Raw genomic sequence first — 15249 nt, 5'->3', positions numbered from 1 at the left:
TTCAGAATACATGTGGAGGGAAGAGGGATGCAAATTTGAATACCACCCCCCGCATAAGAAACTCCCCTCATGTTAGATAGATAGACAGATAAATCTTTATTGTCATTGTCCTGTGCAGAACAACGAGATTGAAAAGAATCTACAACCACTACTACAGGACCTAACAAGAATAATCTAAACATATACCCATACGCCCCCCTCCCATCAACCCACTAAAAACCCACTAAAAAACTCTAAAAACTAAATACAAAAAACCGCTCTGAAGCTGTGTTTTGCTGCGTTCAAAGCTGAGACCGCTTTTGGGTAGAAGCTACTTCTCAAGCAGCTGGTCCTGGTCTTTAAGACCCTATACCTCCTTCTCGAAGGCAGAAGCTGAAAGAGATCATTTCCAGGGTGCGTGGGATCCTGCGCTATCTCTACAGCTTTATTATAACACCTAATGGCATAGATTTGATCTAAGGTAGGAAGAGTACACCCAATTATTTTCTCCGCAGTCTTAACAGCCTTGGACAGCAGTGTTCTTTCTCTGGCTGTACAACTCCCAAACCACACACAGATCCCATAAGTCAACACACTCTCTATAGCACAGCGATAAAACACCAACAATAGATTACTTGAGAGATTAGTCCTCCGGAGAACTCTCAAGAAGTCTCTGCTGTGCTCTCTTCACCAGATCTTTGGTGTTTGCTCCCCATGTCAGGTCATCTCTCAGTTCTATTCCCAGAAATCTAAACACTGAAACCCGTTCCACACAAATCCCTTCAATAATGAGTGGCTAGAAATCCAATTTGCATTTCCTGAAATCCACAATGATCTCCTTTGTTTTCTTTAAATTGAGGAATAAGTTATTCTCCCTCTGACCACTCTGTCAGCCTCTCCACCTCCTTCCTATAGGCCAACTCCCCTTCTCCAGCAGTAATCAGACCAACCACAGTTGTGTCGTCTGCAAACTTAATAATCCTATTGCTGAGGTAATTGGGAACACAATCGTATGTGTAAAGCGTGTACAAAAGTGGACTCAACACGCACCCCTGCGGCGTCCCTGTATTTATACTGAGATCCGTCGAGACATGAGAGCCCATCCTGACCCGTTGAGAACGATCTGATAGAAAATTCAGTATCCACCTGCATAAGCACGGTGCAGGGGCGTAGCAAGGTTGGAATGGGCCCAGAGACAAGATTTTAAAATGGCCCCCCCCCACTCAAAGTCCAGGGCCTCCGCACACCCCAGGCCCCCAAGGATTTAAGTCTGATATTCCAAAATAAGTATGCTGCCTGCAAATACATTTCACTGAATACACACACGCACACGTCACAATATATAGTGATATACATTGAGTACTATACATTTGTTTTACTTTTAATGCCTAGAACACACTAGAAAGATGAATGATTAAAATGGATCCCTCGCTGCAGATTAGCAAAGGAGACTTTCAACCATGCAGGGTGAGCCTATGTTTGTTTTCTCAGAATTCTGAACAAATTCAGTCAAGTTCGATTCCAGGAGGTTTTTCACAGGAGGCTTTTAAAGCCCTTTAACACACATCTCCTCTGGAATAGAGGTGCTGCATTCACATGTTGGCCAGATTTACCCTGAAGTCCCTGCAAGTTATTGGGGAGCAGTTCACACACAAGAAAAATAAAATAAAATAAAAGCACAAGCCATGCTTCACAGTTCTCACTCAGACCTTCTGGGTTGCAAAACAACTTGAACATAAGTGCATTTATAAATGAATGAATGAATGAATGAATAAAATAAATATAACACTGTTTCTTCCAGAAGTTTTTGTAATTTTCTGCCATGAAACAAGCCACTTATAGGCCTTTTTAGATAGTTTTTTTTAAGCCAGCAAATTTTCCAAGCTGTTTCAAAATAAATATTCAGAGACTTCTCAGTCCCTCCCCCCCATATCAAAGCCCTATGGCAAGCAGATGCCTATATATGGGGGGTGGGGAAGGAAGGTAACCACAAAAAGGAGTTCACACTCTACCTGGCAGCAAGGGGTCTTCTGCTGCAGAGAACAGTGGTGGCCACTCTGGCTGCCTCCTCCTTCCTGGCTGGCTTGGGTCCTACTCGAGTTCAGGCTTCACAGAGGCCTACACCAGACCTCCGTGGAAGCCCCGCCCACCCGCCGATCAGCTGAGAGGCGGGAGAAAAGGAGCTCTTTGCAGCTTGTCTGCTGCCTCGATTGCCGGCCAGGAGAACAAGCTGGAGAGACGGCGAACAGGGCAAGTGGCTGAGGGGCCTTGGGGCTGGGCAGGGGGCAATGGGGAGTCACGTGAGGTGCCTCTGGGGGGCCCCTCCAGGCAGTGGGGCCCCCAGACAACTGTCTCCCCTTGCCCGATCGTTGTTACGCGCCTGGCACGGTGGATACTGTTAAAAGCTAAGTCACAATTTAGTCTAGTCTTGTCTCAAATGTGGCAGCTTTCCACATTTTTTTAAAGGTTTCTGACACAGAGGGAACATTAAAAACATTATCTAGCAACTGCATTTGAAAATGGTAGAGTTCTGGGAAGTCTTTACCAAACACTGTACATACGGGAAAACCTTGGAAAATGTGTTATCCTTTATTTCTCAGACTTATGTCTAATTTTCATTGGACAGAAACAGGGACATTCTTGTCCTCTTGATAGGCCCCAGTTCTTGATCCCAAACAACTTATACATCAGTTGACCCTAAATGTTCCATAACATCCAATCCCTTGTGGCAGTGGTTCCCAACCTGTGGCCCTCCCAATGATGTTGAACTACAACTCCCAGTATTTCCAGCCACAATAAATTGTAGCTGGGAATGATGAGAGTATACTCCCCAATTTTTCACAGGCTCTTCCATTTTGAAGGCAATTTTGCATAAGGGATTGGCGAACACTGGATTGAATGGAATACTGAGGATTAATAGGTTGTATTGAGTGCTGGTGTGATGTACTGATTATGAGCATGAACTGGACATTCCATGGTCAAATTTGGTTTAGCCATGAGCTCATTGAGTGACCCTGAACAGACCTATTGCGACCTTCTTCTGTAATGCAGTATACAGAGAATAATACTGGCATACCGTACGAGATTACTACAGGGATTACTAACACAATATATGCCAAATGCTCACAACACATGGAAAAATACTAATTATTGTTATTAATGAACAAAATATGCAAGAAAAGAAATTGAAAAAGTCATGACTCCAGAAGGAGCAACCTCTCATGTGTATTGCTATAGAGAGGGCACTCACAGAAGCATATAGGAAATATTGCTATGAAGAACTCTGACAAGAAGCGAAAGTGCAATTTTTCCTTTACAAAGATAACATTTTTTCCAGTGGGTCTGGTAGCACAAGTCATACTAAGTAATAACTGAATTCGCCTGTCTAATTCCTCACGGATTATGCGGAAAGCATACCCCCATAATCCTAAAGGATGTGCTAAAGCTTTGGCTGGGACTCACTCACTCAGCAGAAATTGCTTAAGATCACTCCACACAGCACTTTTCTCAGTTTTGATTTAAAAGAGTACTGCCCAAACTAGGTTAGGCACCAATGTTTGGCCATGTTTGCAAGGTTACTTAGTAGGAAATGTCCTCATAGCTATCATTTTGTTGCTACTGTTGTTCCCTTTAGATTTCATCACTGTTGCCAAAACACACCATAAGAGCACACACTATTTTATTTTATTGTTGGAAAGAATCTTGAAGCAAACTATGACTGAATAAAACATACCCACACAACTTCGCTATTCTGACTGGTGTAAACCAATATTTACTAACAAGGAAGCTCCGTGAATGTTAAAAGTCAGAATGCTTAGAATCAGAGCCCTAATAAATAGAAATAATAAAATATTAAGCCATCATATTAGATACCATGGCTGGGATCTAAAGAGCTACTTAGCCACGCCCAAGGGCTTGGACAGGGCCAACAAGATCTTCGATGTATTCCTTCTGAAATCATAGGAACATAGGACGCTAACATATACTGAGTGGAACCAATGGTCCATCTAGCTTGTCTACACAGACTGGCAGCGGCTTCTCCAAGGTTGCAGGCAGAAGTCCCTCTCAGCCTTATCTTGGAGATGCAAGCGTGCAGGTGCTCTTCCCAGAGCAGCCCCATTCCCTAAGGGGAATATCTTACAGTCCTCACACAAGTAGTCTCCCATTCAATTGCAAACAGGGCAGATCCTGATTAGCAATGGGGATAATTTATGCTTGCTGCCACAAAGCCAGATCTCCCATACCACATCACAAACTGGTTTACAAATTTCCTCAGTTTCAAAAATGTCTAATAGCAGCCCCTCATCCTTGCTGCATGGTAAAGAAATACATGCCCAAATAATCCTTGTGTGCTCACTGTTCTTTGGATCCAGCTCCGATATTTTTGTTGTATTAAGCCTAACTATGTGTACCTGAAATGAATGCATAGACTTCCCTGTTAATCCCAGCCTTCATCTTCCTCCCTTCCTCCATAGTCTCCCCTGAATCAGAGTACAGATTGGGGCAGGGATCTGTATTCTTTTATTTTGTAAATCATCATGCACATTGGCAGCTCTAAACAACAAATTATGCCCTCTGAGCAGCAGCAGGTACATAACCTTTTGTTAATAATTCCCAAACATTTCAAATAACGAATTCATCAAAGAAGTGGTAGGGTCTGTCTGCAGTTTGTCTGACTGGTTCTAGTCCTTGGAATTAAAGTTAAGTCCTAATGCAACATAATCTATAACCAAATACAGGTGAGCATAGGAAAACCGTCTTTCATTTCTTACAAGTGAGAAAAATGCATGTGAGGACTGTGGTGGAGAGTGCTCTCTAAAACTTGTGCAGCATATAAATTCTACTTACATGTCCTGCCATCTTGTTCCTATTGCACTGTCAATGTATGCACTCTCTCTCTCTCATTCCTACCCCCCAACCCAACACATTCACTGGCTAAACCTTGGCTTTGTGTGATGTCACCAAGCCACAAGAGCATTCACTCCCCTCTTCCCTTGTGTGAGTTGGTTTGCAGTTTACTTCCAACTGTAGTTAGAAAGAACCAGGGCCAGTCATATCTTCCCAACTGATCAATCTTGGTTTATTTTAATCAGAGTGCTTGAAATAGGCTGAGATCTGGTTTGACATGAGTTCCAGACATAGGTTTGACATGAGTTCCAGACATAAGTTTCTAAACCAAGACTGGTCAATTTGAATGACACAGTCAATCCTGATTTCTTTACAACTGCAATCAGAAGTATAATTTTTCAAACTCACACAAGGGAAGAGGAGGGGAGTACATGCACCTTAGGTTCAGAAACACTGTGGGAATCCAAAGTTTAATCTTGGCTTCACATGACATCTGGAGCCACCCAGTGTGGATGGGAAGAAAACTGCACTATTGTTCCAGACGAAGAGATTATTCTCACAACTGCTCGAAAGCAGGCTAAGGGAGCCCAGCCCGCTTTCGAGCAGTTGTGAGAACCGTGGACAAGCCTGGTGGTTTGGTGGCGGCTAGCCTGCCTAAAAATGAAGTTAGTCTCCCCTAAAATGAAGTTAGCTGAGTGAGCACTCCGCTAACCCCGTTTCTGTGATTGTGAGTCACCATGGTATGGCCCTGCATCGCAGCAACTCAGGAGGAGACCCCTGACTGGGAGGCTAAAACAAGATTCCCGGTGCTAGGGGTCTCTCCAGAATGCCCCACACTCTTGTGCAGGGCATTCTTGGATTTCCAGTGGCCAGGTGGCCCCCGACCCCCACAGCCCCAACCAGTTCCATGACGTAGCTGAAAATTGTGTGAACGGCCGATCTGGCCACCCATGGCTAGCCCCCAATGGTCTGCAGGGAATTCTATTAGGCCCTACACGCCAATCATGTGTAGAGCCTCTCTGTATGGTTAGCCTTGGCTCTGTTATTCTCATTTCTGGATTTGTTGGAGGATGCGAATTCCCCTAAGAAGAACCAAATGGCTGAATAAAAGTCTAATAATTACAGTGACAGCTCTTTATATTTAAACAAAGCTATTGTCCATCTGAAGCATTTTTAAAACTCTCACAACTTAGCAATTTGGCAATAACAATTCCGATGGTTTCAGAGATGTTGAGCAGCATTAATCTTCAGCAGGACTTCTTAGCAGTAGCTCTAAGTTGCTTATTTTCTCAGCTTTCCCACAAAAACATGTTAAACAGCAGATTCAGAAAGTTTGTACAAAAGTATCATACACAAAAGCAGGTCTGAACCCCTGAAACAGCAAAGGTTAATGACATATACCATGGAATTAACGACATCCCTGAGGATGTTCTGACACTGAAGCCAGTTACAAATGGTACTCAAGATACAAATCTCATTTACAAAATAATCCTTGCCTTACAAATAGTGCATTTGGGTTATTAAACATGAAAGAATTTAAACACCTAATGTAGTTTCAACATGCCTGATGTTTATATTTTGCCTTCCCTTCAAGTCAGGGTAGTGAAATTTCACTTAATTTGATTTTCTGACTTTCAAGAAATATGAAAAAGTTAAAATTTATGCACTATATCCAACTATTTAATATGGTAAAACAACTGCAACAGGTGACATATATCTGCAGGTACAGCAGACTGGAAAAGCAAAATGAGAAATATACAACATTTGCAGGCCACTTAAGGCCAGTAATAATGGAGTTTCACTCTTCAACTCGTGGGGACTGCCTTGCACATTACCAAGAGCAAAACCTTTCAAAGTCTAAGAAATTTAAACAACTAACACATTCTGATGGAAGTCATTTTGGTGTTCAGCCTTTAAAGGACACTTCAGATGTTTCTCAAGACTGAATCATTTTCTTCTGTGCATCAAAGACGTATCTTTTAAAGAGAAGAGTGATATGAACAGGCTGGGTTGAGTCAACCTTGTTGCTTTCATCCTCTTTGGCTGTATCCCCCTTCCCTGCCTTGGGCTTCTTCTTGGAGATGGCAGTCAGAAGTGCCTTTGTTTCTGGCCTCACCCCATCTGAAAAGAATAAAAAGACACGTATTCAAAAGGAAAAACCTCTGGGCAAACATTTCAAAATTATTAGTGTCAATCTCAAAGTGGCTTAAATGTGAGCTCATCCCTACAGAATTCCAAAGTGAGAACAGGCCAGAAAATCCAAGGAAATTGACAATTCCACCACCTCATTTCAGACCTCCATTGACTAAGCCGATAAATAATAAACCTCTTGAAAAGAGGCTGACAACATTACACACACAGACTCATTAGCCATCTCGCTTCCTCCTGACTCTCCTGCACTACCACTCAGAGGCCTATTTTTCACAGATATGCCCTCTAGCTCCCCCTCTTTCAGAACTGGATCCATTTGTAGCCATTCCAGCTGGCTGTTATCAGAGGGGGAGGCTAGAGAGCCAGGGCCCCTTCCAACAGCCTGGCTCAGACCAACGATGGCCTGACTCTTCCCATTCCCTTCCATTCACAGCCAGCCAGCCAGCCCCCTCTATCAGAGATACTGATGGACGTTTTACAATATTTATTATTCTTTTAATTGATATTGTAACCTGCTTTGGGAACACTGTTTGAAAAGTAGGATATCTATCTATCTATCTATCTATCTATCTATCTATCTATCTATCTATCTGGTAGACCTAAGTCTGGATTATGCCACTATAGATGGGATCTCACATGGCTGAATACTCTTCCATACAAAATAATTCCCTGCACATAGAAAGTTAGATGTCAGGGGAAAGGGATCTACCCTAGGAATGCTAGTTTTCAGTGTGTATGTTTTCTATGCAAGTTTAAAAAAAAAAGATGAGACAGCATTCCATCACTTGAGCCTTTACCTGCAGTGATGACATCCAGACACAGATTTACCGCCTCATCTATTGTTTGTGAAAACTAGGCTATTCTCTTCTGGATTCTCAATTCAGATTTCCTAATACTGTACTCAGAAGACAAAATATACAGACTTTAAATGAAATTGTATGAAAATGAGACGGAAAGCACATAATAAAATTTCCCTTGCTTCCTCCTGTTTCTGATCAGTTGCAGAAATATGATGGAATTTTCACCATTGGTAGGGCAGTACACAACAAACTTAACAAATAGAGACACACAGATTGTGGTAAGTTACTCCCTCTTATTCCCTCTCCCCCTTTTTTCATTTACAGACTACGGCTACAGTCCTATGTGCACTTCTGTGAGAGAAACCTCATTGAATTCAATAGACTTACTTCTGAATAAACATGCATAAGATTAGGTACATCAAGAACAGAAAAGGCATTTTAAAAAAATAATTCCATTGTATAGCAGGTCCTTGTTTTAGCAATAGCAATAGCACTTACATTTATATACCGCTCTATAGCCGGAGCTCTCTAAGCGGTTTACAATGATTTAGCATATTGCCCCCAACATTCTGGGTACTCATTTTACCGACCTCGGAAGGATGGAAGGCTGAGTCAACCTTGCAGCCATTTTGCAGCCATTACTCACTTTACCAACCCTTGGCCTTCTCCAATAAGCTATCTCCTCCCCTGCCTAAAGGCAGCCAAGGAACTGAGACGTCTATTTAGCAAAGCCCTGATTTTTTTTTTTTTTTTTTTAGTCTAGTGCCTAAGTGTTTATTTAGATAAACCACTGTCACCTAAGCACATTTAAAATAGTTTGGTCTGACTAACCTAACTGGCTGGCTAATTGCAGTTCTAACTAGCCAGATGTGTGTGTTTTAAAGACTCGCTGTTATTGCATACACGTAACATTTCCTATCATCTGCAAATTAGTACAGACCAGCATTCTTCCTTGATACAAGTGAAACTCCTGAGTCTTGCTGAAATAATGTACTCAAGTATGTTCTTTGTTACATTTCTAAAAACAGGGCTTTTGATAAGAAAGTCGTGTTGGATTATTTAAACTTGTCCTTTTAATAAATGCTTCTATATTAGTTTTGACATGTAGTGTGCTATCATCTTTGTGCTAAAATTTGGTCAGGATACTATATATTAAAATAGAACATGCTTCTCTGCTTCAACTGTCATTTGCTTAAGGACTGTGTTACTAGCAGTGCTTTTCTGCTGGCTCCCAGGAGCCCCTCACTTGTGTTTGAGTCTCCAGGCCTGGAGATCTCACTCTTGACATGCTCAGGAGCCTCACAGTATTGTGACCTCTCCATTTGTGGCACATGGGGACAGGTCACTTAGTTGATTATTTATATTTATTTATTCATCAAATTTGTACACCGCCCCAAACTTTCATCTCTGGGCAGTTAACAATAGCATAAAACAAGTTAAAATATATACAAAAACTTAAAACAATTTAACAATTTAAAAATCACCTACAAATTAAAACCTGAACATTTTAAAAAACTGAAAAAGCTTGGATGAAGAGGTGGATTTTCAAATGCTTTTTAAAATTTGTCAAGAGATGGGGAGGATAGTAGGGAGCGCATTCCACAGTCTTGGGGGCAGCAACCGAGAAAGCACGTCCCCGTGTGGCCACCAGCCGAGCTGGTGGCAACTGGAGACTACTCTCTCCGGACGACCTCAATGGGTGGACAGTGGGCCCGTTGCCTGTAGAGTTGGCTCCTAACAAGCAAATTGGAAAGGGGAGCAGATCCATGCCCTCCCTAACTGGGATACCCTAAGTAGATCCCAGAAGTTAACTAAAGCAAGTTAACTTCCAGCCATTCTGCACTCAGAGTGAACCTGCCTCAGCCTGTCCCCTCCTTTTGCAAATGATAGCAGCAAGCTAATAATGCACCAATTAACAGCAGGAAGAACGCAGATAAGGCTTGCAGAGGTAAATCTCCCCCCTCACAAAAGTGTTTGAGTCAGCAATAAGGACCTTGAGATGCACCCACCCATTCAAAGTACTGATTGGATTATTGGACTCTCCTTCCATACAGATTTCCTCTGCTCACGTCTATGCACTCTATTTTCATGACAAACAGCCTTGGCATGCCTCGGCAATTCCCACATTGTTACACTCAGGAAGAGTGATTAGCAGCAATGGAATCCTTGCGGGTTCCACCCTACACACCTATTCAACACCAAAGGTCAATTGGAATGTCCACCCAGGACATGTTTTGGAGGTATAACAAGCCCCAGTTCCATGATCCAGTGTGCTCTTTGCATACCATTTATCTTGGAGTTACCAGCTGCTTGAGCGATTTACTGTTCCCAGGCCACCATGCCAGGCTGTGTTCAATTTTTTGTACCACTCTCCAGATCGGCTTTCTTGACTAGTAAAGTAAAGTGTGCCGTCGAGTCAGTGTCGACTCCTCGCACCCACAGAGCCCTGAGGTTGTCTTTGATAGAATACAGGAGGGATTTACCATTGCCATCTCCCATACAGTATGAGATGATGCCTTTCAGCATCTTCCTATATCGCTGCTGCCCGATATAGGTGTTTTCCACAGTCATACCAGCATGGATTCGAACTGGCAACCTCTGGCTTGCTAGTCAAGTCAGTCAAAATATGTTTGTTAAATATATACATATATACATACATACATTCATTTCCATGCCTAGCCGAGGTAATTTTTTACTCCCCTCCCACCCCAACTCTGGTTAATTAAGCCCCCTGGTCCCCCCCTTCCCTGTAATGGTAAAGGGGAATCCTTACCGAGTTCCCCTTTATCAGTAGAGCCTTGAGCCCTAACCGGACTGGAATTTGAGCTGAATCAAACAGGACCCAGTTCAGTTCGAGTCGAACTGAACCAGGTTTTCTGGTTTTGTGCACATCCCTAGGGAATAGTGATTGTAATCCATACTAGAGATAGTCAGTGTAGCATTAGAAGGGAAGACATGGTTATTCTAAGTCAATACATCTGGAATTTAAAAGTATGATCTGTTTGCAACCTGGATTAATATTCCTGGATGGGTGGCTCTACCATTTGATCATCGGACATGTGTTTCTTGTGTACCTGTCCTACACACCCTCCCTGTGTACTTGCCAGAATAATTGGAAAGAGCTTAAATGGTTTGTTTGTTTGTTTGTTTGTTTGTTTGTTTTAATTTGCAAAGGGTGGCTCATATAAATTTGCCCTGAGCTAAAACATTTAGAAACTATCATCCATCTTTCCAGGAAATACCATCAATCTTTCCATTCTGGACCACTGCGGGAAATGGGACCCAAGGTGCGGCCCATAATTCAGCAATAAAATACAGTTGCTATTATTTGTTCATTACCAGACAGACTAGTTGGTAGTGCCAGTGGTGAATTTGTGCAAGTATGCTGCCTCAGGTTAGGTCAAATAATACTGTTTCTTTGGGGGTTTTGGTGAGTGTGTGTAATGCAGAATGAGTTAATATTATTTTTATACTTGATTTTTAAAGGACATAATTGGGAATAATTATTTTTGCAAGTTCAAATGCTTCGCTGGTGAACAAGTGTTCAAGTCATGCATTTAAAACCATGTTGCCCTTCTTAAACTACAGAGGCTTCATATTAACTTGTCACATCGGAGAGTTTTTAAAGAGATTTAGAGGTAGCTCAGTCCAACGCAAAGCAGCAGAACAAGGGGAAGTGAGTGCTGTCCAGGGACTGCTCTTGAGGTCTTTCATTTCTTCAAGTGGATGACAGAGATCTCCTTAAAAGCAGATTCAGTGCCACCTAGCTGAATATTCTGAAAACGTAGTTCTTGGGCAATGAGCCAATTTCAGCTCAGGTGTTTCTAACCTGTGGTGTCACATAACCTTATCTCAAACACTTAATCAGCTTCTCTCCCCTCACACTGAAATTCAGAGACAGATTCTCATATCGTAGCCCGACAAAAAGATTGAGATGCTTATGATTTACTGGAGACAGGACGTCTACAAGCACAGGTGATCTGTTCCACTGCAGACAAACTAAATAGCCATTCACAGCTGATTGTGGCAATTCAGCATCGGAAACCATTTTTTCCCTTTTAGTCTTGTCAGACGGATACATCCACCATGTGGTAAGTGCAGCACAGTGCAATGAAGGGAGCAGCCATTGTAACAAGGCCAGAAGTCTGCTACCTTTTCTCTCTCCAGTACTTTTGGCCATTTTTCATGCACACCACAAAACTGCCTCATGGACCACCTAACCTTTGAAACATGATTGCGGGAGGCTAATGAACTCTGAAGCAGTAGCTAAGGACATGGAAGACTCTTCTAGTTATAGGGAAAATTATCAGAAAAGTTTAAGGGCTACTTTGCACACCACATTTTTGTACCCAAGAACTCCTTTAAGGAAGAGAAGGATAAAAATATCAGCAAAAGCAATAAATCAGTATTCATATGTGTTAATGTGACAAGTATGTATCATATAGGTGCACTTGTCCAAGAACTGTGAGTGGCTGCAGCTCCCTGTTGACTAAACAGTCTGTAACAAACCTCAGCTTGTCACAGTATTATGTGTAAATTATGCAGGGCAAACCTTGGTTTCCCACTAGAGTGTAAACTCAAATGGGGAGCTCCAGCCAATCCCAGCAACCTGACAACTTCAAGTAAATCACTGGAATCCATGAACTTCCAACATTAAGCTATATTCTGTGCCATCTTTCATCAAGGTAAGGGACCACCAGGGCTGCTGTGCAACTTCAAAGGCAGCCCCAAGAGTGTAGCGACAAGGCGCCTACGGAAAGCCTTTAAAGCACTTCCAGGCAGCAGCACAGTGCTCTCTTCCACAGGAAGCAGTCATGGACAGGAGTGCTGGGCTTCTGCCGGAACCGCTTGAAAGTCTTTCCGCAGCAGCCCTGTTGCTACACGGTTGGAGCTGTCTTTGAAGTGGCATGGCAGCCATGGCAGGTCCCTGATCTCAGTGAAAGACTGTGCAGAATGTAGTCCATTGTTTTCAGCACTCACATTTTTAGCACCCTCCTTTAAGCATTTGAGTGTACACCTAGACATGTTATGTGTGGAGAGGTGCAAATAAAGCAATCTTTCTACAAGCCTTTGAAATGCTGTAATTTAGAAAAGGTTTTAGAAAGAGGTATTTTGTCAGCTCTTACTCACTGAATGATCTTAGGGCCATTACAAACGTGATACAGTGAAGTTCAGGTTTACCATCGATTGCAGCCAATCACTGCTCCCTGACAACTGTACCTGTGTGATACATGTTTGCAGAACCCAGACTTTACATTTTAGATGTAAACATTTATTTAAAAACATTTTTATTAGGGATGTGCACTGAATTGCTTCGGTGCCATCCCAAGGATGGCGAGGGGTTCCCTTAAGGGGAGGCAGGCAGGTCCTACCTGCCCGTCCTCCAAACCCCCACTGCTCCGTGCTGCACCACTGTTCATATTTAAATACCTGTGTGGAAGCGGCAGCTTGTGCCGCTTTCCCCTTTAAAATGCCACACTGCGGGGATGATTCCCCGCATCCCGTCGCCGTGGTGCAGCATTTTAAAGGGGAATGTGGCACAAGCTGAGTATGAACAGCGCTGCAGCAGGATAGCGTGGGGCAGCGTGGGTTTGGAGGATGAGCAGGTGGGACCTGTCCGCCTCCTCTTAAGGGAACCCCTTGCCTGCACCCTAATGTTTCAGCGCCAGGGAGATGAGGCATTTCAGTGCCTCTCCAAAGAGGCACCGAAACACTTCAGGCTCATCCCTAATTTTTATGCACCCCTCCTCAAACGAGCTAAGTGAAGCCTCTTAGTTCTAATGTGTAAAATGATCCCTTGTCCGTGAGTAAAAAAATACACACGCAATTATGTAACATTCTCAAATGGATTACTATATTTCAAGTACAGGAGGCCCTCGTTGCTGGCCAGTAACCACCTGCAGTTTTGCGTATCCATGGTTGCGTCATAGGGACCCAGTTTTCTTATACGTAGTTTTTTTAAAAAGGCAAAATATGCCTATCTGCTGTACCTGGGTGGCCGGAAATGACTTCCAATGTCATTTCCGGCCACCATTTTGCAGCATTGAGCCATTTTTTGACTCCTAACCCACCTACCCCAAATTTGTGGGTTTTGAGGGGCCTTTCTGGAGAGGGAGGCCCAGAGAGCAAGGTACTATGATTTAGTCCATTTATTACTTCTTTTTTGGACCTTTTTAAAGCTTAACCTAAACCCACCCACCACCCATTTCCAATGACTCAAGGTTTTGTTATTCACGGTTTCCATATTCACACCTATAGGTGAGAACGGAACCCCTGTGAATAAATAACAAGGACCACCTGTATTTCCCCACCACCATTTTGCAGTAACACATGAATTGCAAGTAACCAAGTAGCAGAATTTGACACACATTACAATTTGTCTCTATAAATTTATTTTTATTTATTTAACATATTTGTATACTGCCCAAAACGCAAGTCTCTGGACAGTTTACAACAAAACAATACAAACAACAAATAAAAAGGTTAAAATATTACAATAACTAAAATTTAAAACTATGTTAAAACTATTTAAACCAACAACGAACTATAAAAACATTATCTAATTAAAAGTCTGGGTGAACAAATGTGTCCTGACTGCCTTTTAAAAAGTTGTAAGAGATGGGGAGGCTCTTATTTCAGGAGGGGCTCATTCTAAAGCCATGGTGCAGCAACAGAGAAGGTCCATCCCTGAGTGGCCACCAGACAAGCCAGTGGCAACTGAAAATGGCCCTCTCTTGATTATCTCAATGGGCGGTGGGGCTCATAGCGATGAAGGTGTTCTCTTAAAAATCCAAGGCCCAAGCTGTTTAGGGCTTCATATGCTATAGCCAGCACCTTGTATTTTGCCCGGAAACTTATCAGCAGCCAGTGAAGCTCTTTCAAGACAGAGACCAACCTGGCTACTGCATTCTGGACCAACTGCAGTTTCCAGACTATGTACAAAGGCAGCCCTACATACAGGTGAAACTCGGAAAATTAGAATATCGTGCAAAAGTGCATTAATTTCAGTAATGCAAATTAAAAGGTGAAACTGATATATGAGACAGACGCATTACATGCAAAGCGAGATAAGTCAAGCCTTAATTTGTTATAATTGTGATGATCATGGCGTACAGCTCATGAAAACCCCAAATCCACAATCCCAGAAAATTAGAATATTACATGGAACCAAGAAGACAAGGACTGAAGAATAGAACAATATCGGACCTCTGAAAAGTATAAGCATGCATATGTATTCAGTACTTGGTTTGGGCCCCTTTTGCAGCAATTACTGCCTCAATGCGGCATGGCATGGATGCTATCAGCCTGTGGCACTGATGAGGTATTATGGAAGACCAGGATGCTTCATTAGCGGCCTTCAGCAATTCTGCATTTTTGGTCTCATGTCTCTCATCCTTCTCTTGGCAATGCCCCATAGATTCTCTATGGCAGTGATTCTCAAACTTGGGTCCTCAGGTGTTATTGGACTTCA

The 15249-nt window shown here is 42.6% G+C and overlaps 1 protein-coding gene across 4 annotated transcripts in view; it reads right to left on the bottom strand.

Moving 5' to 3' along the window:
• Positions 1 to 4483: 4483 nt before the first annotated feature.
• EEFSEC (eukaryotic elongation factor, selenocysteine-tRNA specific) overlaps positions 4484 to 15249 on the bottom strand; it is a 262148-nt gene continuing 251382 nt past the window's right edge. For 3 of the 4 annotated variants that reach the window (XM_053292718.1, XM_053292715.1, XM_053292716.1), the window contains exon 7: positions 4484 to 6948. In XM_053292718.1, the coding sequence (XP_053148693.1) occupies positions 6764 to 6948 (185 nt within the window). In that variant the 3' untranslated portion in view covers positions 4484 to 6763. The remainder of the gene's footprint in view (positions 6949 to 15249) is intronic. The other variant, XM_053292717.1, reaches the window with a different exon arrangement.

The sequence above is a fragment of the Hemicordylus capensis genome, chromosome 2 (genome assembly GCF_027244095.1).
Source record: "Hemicordylus capensis ecotype Gifberg chromosome 2, rHemCap1.1.pri, whole genome shotgun sequence".
NCBI lineage: Eukaryota > Metazoa > Chordata > Lepidosauria > Squamata > Cordylidae > Hemicordylus > Hemicordylus capensis.
Note: the sequence above shows the minus strand (reverse complement) of the source record. Positions and strands in the feature narration are given on the sequence as shown.